Source organism: Epinephelus fuscoguttatus, linkage group LG20 (assembly GCF_011397635.1).
Source record: "Epinephelus fuscoguttatus linkage group LG20, E.fuscoguttatus.final_Chr_v1".
NCBI classification, from domain to species: Eukaryota; Metazoa; Chordata; class Actinopteri; order Perciformes; family Serranidae; genus Epinephelus; species Epinephelus fuscoguttatus.
Window position 1 is genome coordinate 18966238 of NC_064771.1, and position 14600 is coordinate 18980837.

The 14600-nt window shown below is 40.3% G+C and overlaps 2 protein-coding genes across 7 annotated transcripts; both read left to right on the plus strand.

Annotated features, from left to right (window-relative positions):
• Positions 1–539: 539 nt before the first annotated feature.
• Positions 540–8509, plus strand: LOC125880831 (rho-related GTP-binding protein RhoG-like). Of its 6 annotated transcripts, none has more exons than XM_049563594.1 (6): positions 540–805; positions 2391–2580; positions 2663–3913; positions 3997–4068; positions 4340–4558; positions 6757–6871. In XM_049563594.1, the coding sequence occupies exons 2-3, from the start codon at positions 2391–2393 to the stop codon at positions 3502–3504; spliced, it is 1032 nt and encodes a 343-aa protein (XP_049419551.1). In that variant the 5' UTR covers positions 540–805; the 3' UTR covers positions 3505–3913; positions 3997–4068; positions 4340–4558; positions 6757–6871. The 6 variants fall into 6 exon arrangements, with proteins under 6 accessions (XP_049419551.1, XP_049419553.1, XP_049419550.1 ...); XM_049563596.1 differs by having other exon boundaries at positions 4416–4558; XM_049563593.1 differs by having other exon boundaries at positions 4000–4068.
• A 428-nt stretch (positions 8510–8937) lies between these two features.
• On the plus strand, positions 8938–13820 carry LOC125881050 (zinc finger and SCAN domain-containing protein 21-like). Its single transcript, XM_049563964.1, has 3 exons — positions 8938–9155; positions 9574–9764; positions 10410–13820. The coding sequence occupies exons 2-3, from the start codon at positions 9575–9577 to the stop codon at positions 11351–11353; spliced, it is 1134 nt and encodes a 377-aa protein (XP_049419921.1). The 5' UTR covers positions 8938–9155; position 9574; the 3' UTR covers positions 11354–13820.
• The last annotated feature ends 780 nt before the right edge of the window (positions 13821–14600 follow it).

The window sequence follows — 14600 nt, forward strand, 5'->3', positions numbered from 1 at the left end:
AAGAAATGGGAGTGGTGTAAGTTACCTTTATAATACATTTCTCTTGAGTTCTTTTACATTACTAAGACTATATAAGTGTAAAAAATAGTCTAATTACCCTCTATTATTTAATTTTCCTCCTCTAAGGGATTTCTATTATCATTATTATTATTATTAGTTTAGTTTAGTTTAGTTTATTTCCTTTATTAATCCCCCAGAGGAGAAATTCAATGTTTTCACTCTTGCTTGTCAATTACACACAGGTCCGAAAGACACACACATGCACAAACAGGACCTATAATTATCATTATAATTATTATTATTTTTATCATTATTATTTTCAAGGGTCATCCATGAGGGAGCCCTTGGCTGAGAGAAGATGGGGAACCTCTACTGTGAGAGAGCTGTATATCCTCAGATCAGCAGTGAACGGATGTAGATGTACTCAGCATGTCTTAATGCTGTTCTCATACTCACCAGCAGGTGGCAGCAGCGCACATTACGCTGGTTTCCAGCCGCTTTAAAAACCCATGAAGGGGATAATGTGGTGGGTGGTTATATTTTGTGCACACGATACCCTCAGCTGTCGGGATATTTATTCTCCAAACCATTTTTCGACTCCGCTTCTCCTCTTAAAAAGCCTTACCTGTGATGCTAAATGGACTTCCGGTCCTCCAGGTGCTGAGACAGGCTCGTGCAGCCTAACTGTGGATATCTGCTTCAGTGTGAGGGTTGTAAACAATGCGCGTGTTCCTCTGGATCACTGCTGGATAAACTGGGATTCACCACAGACTGCGACATTAAACGGGCTTGAATTAGGTTCAAGGTACGCTGCCTTTCTTTAGGTAACAGAATGATTATAATACTAAAGAGCGTGTTTGTTTCAGCCTGTTTAATATCTAGATATGTTTTATTCTCATATGCCATTGTGGTAATAGTATATGTTTATGTTGCAGTGGTGTCTTTAGGCTATAATAAATGATGATGTGATAATTTAAAAGAACTTACTACAAACACTTTATCTTATTTATCTTTTTTTTTTTTTTTTAAGTTTTTGTGAAAATGAGTGAAGCCTTTCTGTGTAAAAGTCCACATTTGTAATGTTACAAATAATAATAATGATAATAAAAAACTATAATACTGTCATTTTACTTCATACTTGCACTTACCTGTTGGCAAAATGTAGATTGACTCAACTCACTAATAATCATATTATTACATAACACTGACCTCTGCATGAGACCATATACACACCTGCATTGCAAGTAAGTAAAACAGGATTTGTCCAAAAATCTGTCCTAAAATAGGTTTAAAATGTGTCTTGAACGGGTCTTAAAAAAGTTAAATTTAACTGATATTACATTTTGTGTTACTGTATCAGTTCCTCAACACTGTGTTGATTTTTAATTGTTAACATAATTTTTAATTTCTTACTTTAACAACCTAAATAATCCTGCACGCACTTTTATTTTGTTTTATTTTATTTTATTTACTGATGCAGGAAAATGTTAATTCCTCAAATGGCATCAAATAGTTACATGATGTGAGATATTACAGTGATAAAAACAAATACAGACCCCACTGGTCTCTCTGTATAAAAAAAGTAAACTTTAAATAACCTTTCTATACATATGGTGGAGTGTAGATTTAAGATCACAACAATATATCGAATCGTAACCCCTTTATTATGAGGTATCATATTGCAAAATACTTGCCAATTCTCAGCCCTAGAAAGCATGTTGCTCCTGTAAAGATCTATGAAGTACACACACTGATCAATTCATATTCTGCTTTTTTAATTTCTTCTTCTTCTTTTTTTTTAATTTAATGAGTTTTTTACACTTTAACAATACTCAAACCCAGACATAAGAAATATAGGACGACAAAAACATTAAAAAATAAACAAATAATAATGAAAATAGTGGTAATATTAATAATAATGATAAGAAGTTATAAAATAAATGACAGCACATTGCCAGCGAGAGGAAAAACAGTACAATTACACGCCAGTTCGTACTGTGTCTCCAGGAAGGCTGAGGCAGAGAGATGACGTCCACAGGGTAAAGACCATGAGTGGTTAGGAGAGGTCCAACAGAGACAGTGTCCTGTTTATGGTCCAACGCAAGGAAGTAGTCCAATGTGGTCAGTCAGCTTGACTCCTCATCATTTTGATGTGTTCAATAAAAGGTCCCCAGATTTTAGAAAACTTGATGAGGGAGTTTGACAGAGTGTACCGAATTTTTTCAAGATGTAGACGAGAAACCATGTCATTCAGCCATTTTGTAAAGCAAGGAGGGGAGCGCCTGCTGTAATGCAGGGCGAAGGTTCAAAGAGTAACTACAACAGCCCAGTATCACAGTGAGAGAATCAGAGACTAACTGTATATCCTGCTTTTATCTTCAATCATAAAGATGTCCAAAATTGAGCGCCTGAATGCCCGAGTGGAGAAGCTGCTGTCCAAAGTGGTGCAGGAGGTCCTGGAGGTGGTGAAAGAGACTGTGTCAGAGTACCAGGAGAGAACAGCCAGGACACAGAGAGAGAACCAGAGTCTGAAGAGGAGGCTGCAGGAGCTCCAGGACAAGTTAAAACTGGAGAGCAATGGTGAGTCGATACTTGTGTTCAGAACGGTTGGACCTGTTTGATAAAAATATTGATTGCATTTGTGCTTTATCGCCATGTGCAGGAGTGATGCCACAGATTTCCCCTGCTGAGCTGCATCTGATGGGGCAGAAACAGAAAGAAGAGCTGGAAGAGGATGCTGAACTCATCTCCTCTGACAAGGACATCGCAGTGATCTGTCCCTCGTATCCATTTGAAGACCTTGACTGTGAGGCATCCGTCACATCAATGGGCACCCCCTGTCTCTCCCCTACAGCTACACCACGACCACATTTAGGTGGCGATGACTTGAACACTCCAAGAGCTCCTAAAACAGAGACAGATAACAGCCTGTCAGTTTCAAACCATGTGGTTACACTCTCTGAAAACAATCGGCAAATGAAAGTAGAGCCTGCGTCAGATGTAGATGCCGTGCACAGCACAAATTATTTTTGTGGTGATGTTAGCTCAAGCGCTACATCCTCACACAGACTACAACCTCCTCAAGCCAGTTCAGGACTCTACAGTGAGCCCGGGGTCGTCTTCAGTCTGCAGCAAAACGGCATAGACGAGCCACTTTCCCACAGATACAACAATGCAAACTATGCTGAAGTAGAAAAACAGCAAGCCGCCCAAACAAGCACAAAAGGCCCGAGAGCGTTCCAGAGAAATGTCAGAAAACACTACTGCTGCTCGTCCTGCGGCCGCACCTTCAGGCACGCGGGCGACTACAAGAAGCACAGCAGGGTGCACACGGGGGAGAAGCCCTACTGCTGCTCGGTGTGTGGGAAGCGGTTCAGTCAGTCGGGCTACCTCACTGTGCATCTGCGCTACCACACGGGAGAGAAGCCGTTTGGCTGCAGTCACTGCGGCAAAAGTTTTAGTCACTCGAGTAACATGAAGAAGCACCAGCAGACTCATCTGTGAGGCTTCCAGACTTTCTCTTTACATATCATGTTAGTGATATCTAGGGATGGACGGTGAGAAGGCTGCCTGTTTGTAAGCCAATATGAGAATTATAAAAGGTGCTGGATTCTCAATGTGTGATGTCATGCTATCTTCTATGAGCATTTATGTCAGCTGAGCGTATCGCAATCCTGTTTAGAAGATTATGTAGCTTCATCCTGACATCAAAAATACAGTTTTCAGGTTAAGTTTCTGGAAAGAGACATTGCTGTTGAGTTTTTCAAATGTATTTTTTGCCACCTTAAGCACCACAAGCTGAGTGCCATCTAGTTCCATTATATTGGAGAGAAGGCAAACGTCTCTACAGCCGATATCTCCAACACTCGGCAACTCACACCAAAACAGTCTAGACGGATAAATATCACTTCAGGTAAGAGGAAATATATGTGTTTTTGATTTTTGGGTGAACTGTCCCTTTAAGTCACATGTAAAAGTAATTGTGCCTTCTTTTAGCAGAGCAGAAAGCTTACTGTAGAGCACGTCAACCTTCAAATATCAACCTGAGGACCAAGGACCACTTTGGAAGTAAGTGTTTTCTTCAATGCTTTAAAGTGCTGTCCTCTGGGGTCTTTTATGTCATGATACTCCTGTGATTGTACTTTTAAAACTCCAAATAAAAATCAAATCGAGCACAGTCTAATAATCCCCTAAGTTCCTGTCGTACTGTTTGTCAGATGTTTAGAGATTTGTTTCATGTGTTACTTGTGACACTGAGGTTCTTATATGGACCTCCATACAAATCAAACAAATATATTTGGTATTTCTTTATGGTAACATGTTCTGTATTGCCATCAAGGTTTCTTTACAATGATCCTACACAATCAAAAAGCGTTGAGCATTGAGGAGCTGGCTCTCCGGCTCTCCTTGCACAGCTCCTCAGGTCAAGACTCAGCTGTCCATTTACATCTAAAGGAGAAGGGACACTCTTTAAAGGACAGCAACGTACGCATCAGATGGTTTGAAAGGAACCATCTACATCAAACCGGAACAACCATCGTAAAACAGAGGAGGTCAGGTAAGGTAAAACAACTGACAGTACAATACATAACACACAGAATCCAGTCTCACACACCGTCAGGGGTAAATCATGGACATTAGTGGTCACTGCTGGTTAAGATAAGTGATAGCAGACGGGACAAAGGATGATCTGAAATGCTTAGTGCGACATTTAGGGAGAGAAAACCTCCCCCCTGATGAAAGCATCTGAAACTCAACATAGAGGGGATGTTAAGAGTCTGAGACAATAGACCGAGCTTTAGAGGTGACCCTCTCTTCATGCAGATGCTGTTGATATTTTAAAAGTAACACCAGTGATCTTACAGCACAACTTGACCACTTTTTACAACTCAGATTACCAAACCGAGAGACGATGTTAAAAGAAAGAACGGACTCAGTAATAGCAGAATAGAACAATTTAATGATAGTCCTGTTTACATCGAAACTCCTCAGCCTCCTTAAAAAGGTAAATAGATGGTCTATGTCACCACTTATGACCCGCATACAATGCAGTCTTGAGATCCCTTCCCAGATTATTTAACACCCATTCACACCTGGACCTATCTAACCCTAATGATACACATGATGGCCAGGTGGGACAACGACTCACATGTGAACTCAACGACTCTGCAATGGTTCACAACCACACAGAGTTCAAAGCCTGTGACTCTGCACCGGTCCATTAGAACTGAAGAAGCCTCTTGGATGAGAGGTGAAACATCTCCAGTCCAGTTGGCCACGATATAGGAGTTAGGATTACCATGACCTGGACGACTGAGAATCTTCTCCAGCATGTGTCAGAGCTTCGAAAGTCAATCTGTCTCAGGACTAACTAGTTATCAGTGATGAAATGAAATGCAGTCTGGAGAGATGTCAGGCAGCCGTGTGATTTAAAGGTCCAGTGTGCAGGATTTAGTGGCATCTAATGGTTAGGTTGCAGAACTGAAACTTCTTCCGTGTTTCAAGTGTGTAGGAGAACTACAGCCCTATCTAGAGCAGTGCTGTGTCTCAAATCGCGTACTTCTGTACTTACACTTAATATTTTGAGTGCATAAGTGCGTTCACACTGAGAAGTATGGAAAAATGCAGTGCACGATGAGTGTCCGGATGGTGCACTCAAAATGGTCAAGAAGTTGAGTGTGGAACTATGGACACTTCTCGCACTCAGTGGTCGCCATCTTACCTTCCGCTCCTACGTAGCGGAAGGAGAGGGACTCCTTTTCAAACCGGAAATGGCGGCTGAGGACTATGCGACCGTGAACGTCGCTGCATTGTACAAATACGTGTCTTTTTTTGCGAACAATAACACAAATGCTAATGCTAGTTTGCTAACTAGCTAACAGCTGCGGTCGTCATTTACGGTAATTGCATGTTTGATTTGAGACAACACTACCCCGTCAAAATCTCGCGCAATTCTACGTCAATGAGTACATAGTGCACATAGTATACTACATAGAAGTGCACTAATGGAAGTATGTGATTTGAGACACAGCACAAGTGTTTTATTTGTCCATTCTGAGCCACTGTAGAAACAACAACTCCATGGAAGAATACCTGCTCCGTATGTAGATATAAACGGCTCATTCTAAGGTAATGAGGTAGATGCTTCTAAATCCTAAACACTGGACCTTTAATAGTAAATGCCTTTACAGAATCCATATCAGTATGAAGAGTGCATAAATCATCGGTCTCTCATTCTTTTACAAGGCCCTACCTAATATCCAGGTCCATCTTGGACAAAGTGGAAACATTACAAGATGTCAAATCCCTCTTCAGCTTGATATCAACTGGTTGCCATAGAAGCCAGATGACTCTCCTACACTGCAAAATCAGGACTAAACTGACATTTGAGGATGTAAAATTGCAGCAGTGGTATGCAGAAGTCACCACCATTCCTCAGCATTTAGTTATTGTACATTACTTCTACTGGCACAACTGTCAGCAGAGAGTTAAATCAACACCATACTTCTGTACAGCTATTGTAGAGCAACAGTGGCTACTGAACAGGAAGAACAGGACTAAACAGGAGATTTACTTGAGATAATCGCTACACCACATCTGAACAGTTATGTGCACAGAGCCTTGTCAGATAAGGAGAGTAACACCGCAGCACCTCACTGCCTCACGTTTCAGAGGGGATGACGAAACATCTTTCCCAACACTGTGAAGGTATTTCCCAATTCAAGAATTTCCAGTAACTACTTCCCTTTCCCTCAGGACCGAGATGTGACTTGTTTGAGCTTGAAGCTGGGTTTAAAGGACTGCCTATTTCACCAGATGTCACTTCCTGTTACGCCTTAAGACACACTGCGTCAAGACTGTGATAAGTAAGGTAAGGTATCTGGGGGATGGGGACTGATGTTGATGTGTTAAATGGAAATGCAAAAATCCATTCAATCTGAGACTTCTGTGATTGTGAAAGTTTTTTGTTTCAGAGTCTCTGGAGGCGACGACATCATCATGCAGAGTGTCAAGTGTGTGCTTGTTGGAGACAGTAAGGTGGGAAAAACCTACCTCATCTATACCTACATCCACAAGATCTACCCTAAGGAATACGTACCATGTTTCTTCCAAACATACAGCACTCAGGTTAGTGTAGACAGCCAGACTGTCACCCTGAACCTTGGAGACACTGCTGGCAGTGATGACTACGACCATCTACGCACCCTCAGCTACCCTCAGGTCAATGTCATCATCATCTGCTTCTCCGTCTCCAGCCCAACATCGTATGAGAAAGTCAAGCTCAAATGGCTCCCAGAGGTTAAACACTGTTGCCCTGATGTGCCGATTCTCCTCGTGGGAACTAAGAAGGATCTACGTGATGATCAGGAGGTCTTGGAGAAACTAAGAGAGCAGGATCAGACCACAGTCACTCAGGAGCAGGGAATAACGATGGCAAAGGAAATAAAGGCTGTTAAATATCTGGAGTGTGCTTCAATCACTCAGGATGGGCTGGATGAGGTGTTTGAAGAGGCTGTGCGTGCAGTTCTCAATCATTCAGTCATCAAAAAGAAACCATGTGTGGTCATGTAAGCTAAGGTTGTATATAAATACTGTATTTTGATGATGTGAGTTCATGGTAGTCTGTGCATATCTGTTTGTTTCTGTATATCTGAGCAGCTTTATGTGCTTGTGGGGCAGGCATGACATCAGATTTTCACTGCAGAATTGTTGTGGCACTGGACTATTTACAGGATATTACATGTGTATTATTAACATGATATCTGTAAGGTTTTTATTTTTGTGTCACGCACACTTAATGTGCCCGACCTTCATGGGTTCACATGACACCATTACAATGACGTTCCGTAACAATCATGTACATGTTATTTTACTACTCGGACCATAAACAAAATACTCTGCCTTCTATCCCAGGAAATTCAGCCACAGAAAAGGTTCCCTGTCTGAAACAGAACTTAAATTTTTCATGATCATCCAGCCAAAAGAAATCAACAGATACTGAAAAGTACACTCTTTATGTCTACATATACTGGACTGTAAAACAAGAAGTTAATCTCATTCTCAACTTCACCTAAATTACACAACAAACAAATTCTGTCCTCCTTTAGGGTGGTGTAAACCTTCCAGTCTCTAAGGCTAACGGTAATGTTCCTGAGTGTAACTGTGCACACAGGGATCTTTGTCTTTTGTTCAGGTTATACTCCACGTAAGGTTCCACAATGTAGCTATTCTTTATGAGACAATACGTTATTAGTTTGGTATATATCATATTAACAGACCATGTGAAACATTCCACTCCTAATGTCCTGTGTGGTTGTCTATGGGACTAAAAGTGAATGCTACAGATGCAACTTGATATAAAAATGTATCAGACCACACATGTTATAGTTAAATGTTTGTTGTTTTAGGACTCCTTTATTTATTTATTTTTTATATTTAGTTTGCTGATGTGTAAATGTATAATTTAATAAAATAAATAACATGTTCTGGCCATCTTAGTTTGCTCAAAGCTGTTCTCTTCCGTTGTTTTTACTTTGCTGCAGTAATAAAGTGGGAACTCCCAGTTTTGATCAGTTTGCTCTGGATCATTTTATTAGCTGTATGTCACAGGACAATAAACATTTAAATTTGATTCAGCCCAAGGTTAAGTTAAATGTCAAGTGTATAAAGAATTATTACTATAGAACAGTGATGTGCAAGTCAATAAATAGTTGTAGTTATAGTTATTTTTGTCTTTTAATGATAAAAAAAATATACAAAAATTCAGGTAGGCCTATGGCAGCACATACAGTTTGAATATAAGTGCTACAAATACATATGAGGGACAGAACATTTTGAGTGAGTGAGTGAGTGAGGTCTAGTTTTGAAAAGGCCCCATGGCTTTTATTTTGAAAACTACCTCACACCGGATCTAATTCATGTTCTGCTTCCGGGGGTTAGGAGCTGTTGTTTTGCGCTACGATTCCTGCTTTTAATATTGTTTCCATTTTCTTTTAAATGTTTTTACCAACTAAGTCGGCTCAAAATTAACTAAACGCTTTCTAACACAGTAACTACGAGATACGTTTTCGGGAAGTTTAAAAACAGAAACGATAACGTACGGAGTTAGCTCATGTTGCTAACGTTAGCCGCTGACTTCACCTCCAGCTTTCCAGGTACAGCTGTTATAAACATGCTAAGCTAGAGAGCTGACATTAGCTTAACTGTGGTTATTAAACACGTGTTTGAAATATGTTTATTTGAAATTAATATTAATTAAACCGTGAACTATTATAAATGTTTAGCTTAGTTGAACACATCACCTTATTACATTGCAAACAAGCTGGTGAAATAACTATGAATATAACAACAACAGCTGTAAACTGTGTTACTTTTTCATTTTGGGTGTATTTTCCTTTTTAACACCACAGTACTGGTTGTGACCAGTTTATGATCAAGACAGCCAGCAATGATGTCACACAGCAGTGCTTGTGAAACATGATGATGCAACTGTTTACATACTGCCCCATTTGCAGAGGGTTGAGCACAGGTAGTCTACAGTCATCTCTTACCTGAAGTGACGTCTTATTTCAGGATGTCTAAACTTGAACGTTTGAATGCTCGTGTGGCCAAGCTACTGACCGAGGCGGTGCAGGAGGTTCTGGAGGTGGTGAAGGAGACAGTGTCAGAGTACCAGCAGAAAACTGCCAGGACACAGAGGGAGAACGAGAGTCTGAAGAGGAAGCTGCAGGAGCTACAGGACAAGATAACAAGAGAGAGCACAGGTGGGTTACAAGCATAGTCTTCTTGATCCTCATTTGTTACAGACCAAGGGGAAATGAGTATATATGGGCACATTTTAGTTCTGGTCCTGGTTCTGTTCACACTGCCTGATAGACAGCTCAAGAACATGACTGTCAGGTAGCTCGTTGATCGAACAGTATGGGCAATTGTCATCCTTATTGAGTAGTGTATCATCAGCATCCACTTGAGGAAATCAATTTCTGGTGACTGTTTAGTCAAAGTTTACGCACTCGCATACAAGCACATAATTCCATAATTAAGTTATATATGTGGCCGTATACAGATCTGAACACATTTCACGATAAGCAGATGGATTCATAAGAAGTGTAGCTTTTGAAATGATACCACAATAACATATCTGCTCACATAAAATGCTGTGGTTGGTTCATTTGCCTCCACGCCACAAACAAACTCTGCCAGAATCTACTTAAGAGCAGACTGAGCTTCACCTTTCAAGTCTGAGTTTGTTTCTTTTGGTACACAAAATGGTTTTATTGACAGCTTTCCCCACAGCCAAAATGAGCTGTACTAACCAGGCAAACAGTTTGTTTTTACAGAGTCAAACAGGTTAGGTGTGAAAGCAACCTTGATTCTCACAGCTCTGTCTTTTGATCTTGATTTCACAGCCGCTCCACCCACAATCAGTCCATTACCTGAAGAAAAAGAAGACCCACAGATTCAAGAGCAGGATCTGGGGCTCTCTTTGTGGCAGGACTCAGACCTCCCTCTCGCAGAGCAAGCACCGATAAGCAGTCTCAAACCTGACCATGACGTGAAGCAGGAATTGAAACAACAGGAGAGCTTCAGTGATGTTGGATTACAAGTTGAGTGCAACTTGACACAAACAACAGAACAGTGCAAAGCACAACCCGAGGAGGTGACACACATTATCGAGGAGGCAGTGACAGTCCGCACATCACACAGTGCAGACAGCAACATCAGCGCTGTCTCATCCAATAATGCGTGCACCTCTCACTCCAGCACCTCACTTGGGGTAAACCTGGCTGGTATCAAAACAGAGTCAGAACTAGCAGACTGCACAACATCAGAGCCACCATCTCTTCCAGAACAATACAGTGGATGTGTGGATTTAAGCTGCAACTCTTCTCGTCAGAACACCGCTGAGACGCAGAGGTCACATGTTAGTGCTGAACCTCAAGGACGCGTCTTCATCCACTCAAATCACCCCGTCCCTCGGAGGCATGGCTTTGCAAAAAACAGCAGGGCTGCATTTGATGGGAGAAAAAACAGGATGGAGCACTTCAGGAGAGAAGACTCACACTTGTGTGTCGTGTGCGGAAAGACGTTCAGCAGGGTCGGGAACTTGAGAATCCACCAGCGTTGCCACACGGGAGAGAAGCCGTACGGCTGCATACAGTGCGGGAGGCGTTTTAGTCAGGCAGGAGACCTGAAGAAACACAAGAGGGTCCACACGGGGGAGAAACCGTACTACTGCAACCAGTGTGGAAAGAGCTTCAGTCGGGGGGAGAATCTGAAAAGACATCAGAAGATTCACATTGGAGAAATTTTACAATTACAGCAGGTGTGGAGGGAGCAACACAATGATTAATGTACAAGACTGACTGCAAAGCACATTGACTCTGTGGAGAATCTGTGAAGGATCATGTTTGGTCTGTGCCCTTAAGAAACAGTTGCAAGACACCTAAATTATTAGCTTGAGAATTTATTAAGGCTAGTCTTTTATAACTTATTGGGAATTGTTACAAGGACTTACTTACTGTTCTGCTATGGAGCCAATTGTGTGCTAGTTATGCTACTTTTTTTGTCCCTCTGATCACAATGAAACAGGGCTGTAGAAGGTTATCACCCAACCAAAGAGGCTAAAGCTTTGCAGATGAAGAGACACTAATGTAAAGACACACTATCAGTATATAACGATAAATCAAACAATTAGAGTAATATTAAAAAAAGGACACAATAATCGAAGACAACACAAAATAAAACTATAAAATGATCAAACGAGACATATATAAAATAAACTGTGCTAAATTAAGAAAAGGCTTTTTGAACAGATAGGTTTTAGAAGTATTTTAAAAGATGTCACTGATTCAGCAAACCTCAAATCAGATATCACAATATTTATGACTAACTGTGACAATATTGCAGGGTTAACTATTTCTCAACTTTCACAAAATATTCACACAGTTAGATTTTTGATAATCATCAGTAATGTGCATGAAATGACTAAGTAGGTAAAGACAAACAAAAGAACAGCTGTAGCAGTCAGGTAAGGAAAATAAACTTATGATATTACGATATCCAAAATCTAAAATGATACATGAGATCTAGTCTCATATCACAATATCAATATAATATCAATGTACTGCGCAGCGCTAATATCTGTCAAATGGTGTTTTTGGCTAACACAGTTTGGTCAATTGTGGAATTTTACCTCATAGAGCTGTTACATTAGAAGAAGAAGAAGAAGAAAAGAAAAGAAATATACTTCAGAGGTCCTACAAAGCCATGGTATATTTATACAGGTTTTTAAAAAATATTATTTTGGCTGAGTCTATCCATTGTAGCTGTTTAGTGCGACAAAAAATACCTTTGCAATTCTTCTCAACCAGAGTGGAGGTCAAATCACACAGGGGTGTGCTGGACTTTAAGGAGCTGCACATTTTATTAAGCACCTTCAGCTGTCAAAATGATTTTATTAGAATGTATAACATTATCAGTAATGTTTCAGACAGTGTAGAAAGGAAACTCAGATACTGACATGTGCTAAAAAACAATAAACAAAACATGATGGTGCAGCTCTACTTTGGATATAACAAATTTATATCCACTGAGCACTTTCAAAGGTGACAGTGTGTCATATAGGAATATGATTTTAGTAATTTCCAGATCTGGATAAGTATGTGGGGGAAAAAAGAGAATGGAAAAATATTTGTGTTTCCAGACTGTTGGCCCTTATTCTGTTTTTTAACATATACACTTAAGAATTTCTAGAATAAATTGATAGTACTTATAAACAGAGTGTTTCTCATGGTATTTGGAGCAGGCAGCCAGCACAGCCAAAATATTTGCCACCGTGTGAGCGAGTATGGGCCAGAGCTGGCTCCATGTCATTGAAAGCAAAGCTCCAAGTATGCCATGTCTAAGTGCTAAACTAAACCGAATCTGCATATCTGCCACCAAATTAGCCTGAAAGATAACGTGGCAATATCTTTGAATAGCATATATTCATAGCATCACAAATAACTGACTGTTTAGCTTGTCTAATATCTGTGAGTGATGCAGTGATGCGGATATCTGATGAGCAAACACTGTCTTGTCTGTGCAAAGGAAACCAAACCTTCATGGTTGCATTCATCGTTGTTTCCATGGACACAGTGAATAACCAAGGCTGCACAGGTGCTGTGAAAATTTAATTATTTAATTTTTTTCCAACTCATTTTTTAATTCTTATTTATGAAAGAGACTAAAACTATGGGGTAACAGTGATATCATTTATTCAACATGTTAAGAGAAAATAATCCAAGTAAAGGCAGCGTTGGTTCGCTTACTTCATCTTTGGACAGAAACATTACGAGACACTACATGAACTAGCTGCAGTCTCCTGGCAGTTATTGGGCAACATTAATATTATATATGGTCAGAAGGTAACGCACATGTTTACAAATGGATTTTAAAACCATTAATTTATTTTTAATTTTAATAAACATTTGGTTATTTGAACTCAGATGCTAAACATGGGCTGAAAATCTACCAAGAACTCTGGAAATGTGAGTCTGCAAAAGTCTGGAGTTGAATGTAAAATGTGTATGAACCCTTTGTGAAGTTGTTTCAGTCATGTACAGAGTGAGTTCTCTCATGTTAAATAAGTAAAGACTGAATGATAAAAAGTCTTTAATATCTGGACAGCATGATTGTCATGAAAACTGCCTGATGTTCCAGACTGATTGAAGCTTGCTGTATGCTGGATGTATTTATTGCAGATTTTATTTAGTTATTTAGGATATAAGCCAGGAAAATAGAGTTTGTACAGCAGAACAATAAATTAATTTATTACCACCACAAACGGCTCAGTGAGTGTCTGTTCCTCACTCATTAACATCACTCAAAGGCTCGTTGAAAAAGTAATAAAGGCAAACATCACCTCAACCCACCTGTGGATGTGTGTCATTTTCAAGTCATGAGTAATGTAAGGTGAGAATGTGTGAGAAATTATCAGGTGCCCACCTGACTTAACACACAAGACGTTGGGGATTTTCACAAAACAAGCAACACACGCTACTGACTCACACTCACAGCCAAACACTGCATGTCAACATCATTTTTCTGTGACACTTGTTCACATGGTAGCATCTGATGAAACCACAGTTCCCTGTATAAGTTACATTTCAAGCCACAGAGCCGTCTCCATACCGGCCCCCCTCGCTCTAGACTGCACCGACCTCTCCTGATTCAAATCACTCATCAAAACTCATCTTTTCAAAACTGCTTTTAATGTGTGAATGATGTTGTGTGTATTCTACTATATTTCATGATCATTTTAATTAATGCAAAGTGTCTGAGTACTATGAAAAGCACTTTATAAATAAGAGATAATATTCAGTAGAGTATGTATAGGTTGTTCTACTTTAAATATCTCACCCCCCCCACCCCCCCACCCCCACACCACCAGCTGAAGCCAATCACAAATGTACATGGCGGGTTAACCTGTCGGGGCAAAAACCTACCGGCCACCATCTTCTGTGTGTTGTGTGTGTTCTGTGTCATTAAGCACAGTATACACAACAAAGAACGCACAGCAGCTTCATCATATGACCGGGGGCCAGGGGCCTACCAGT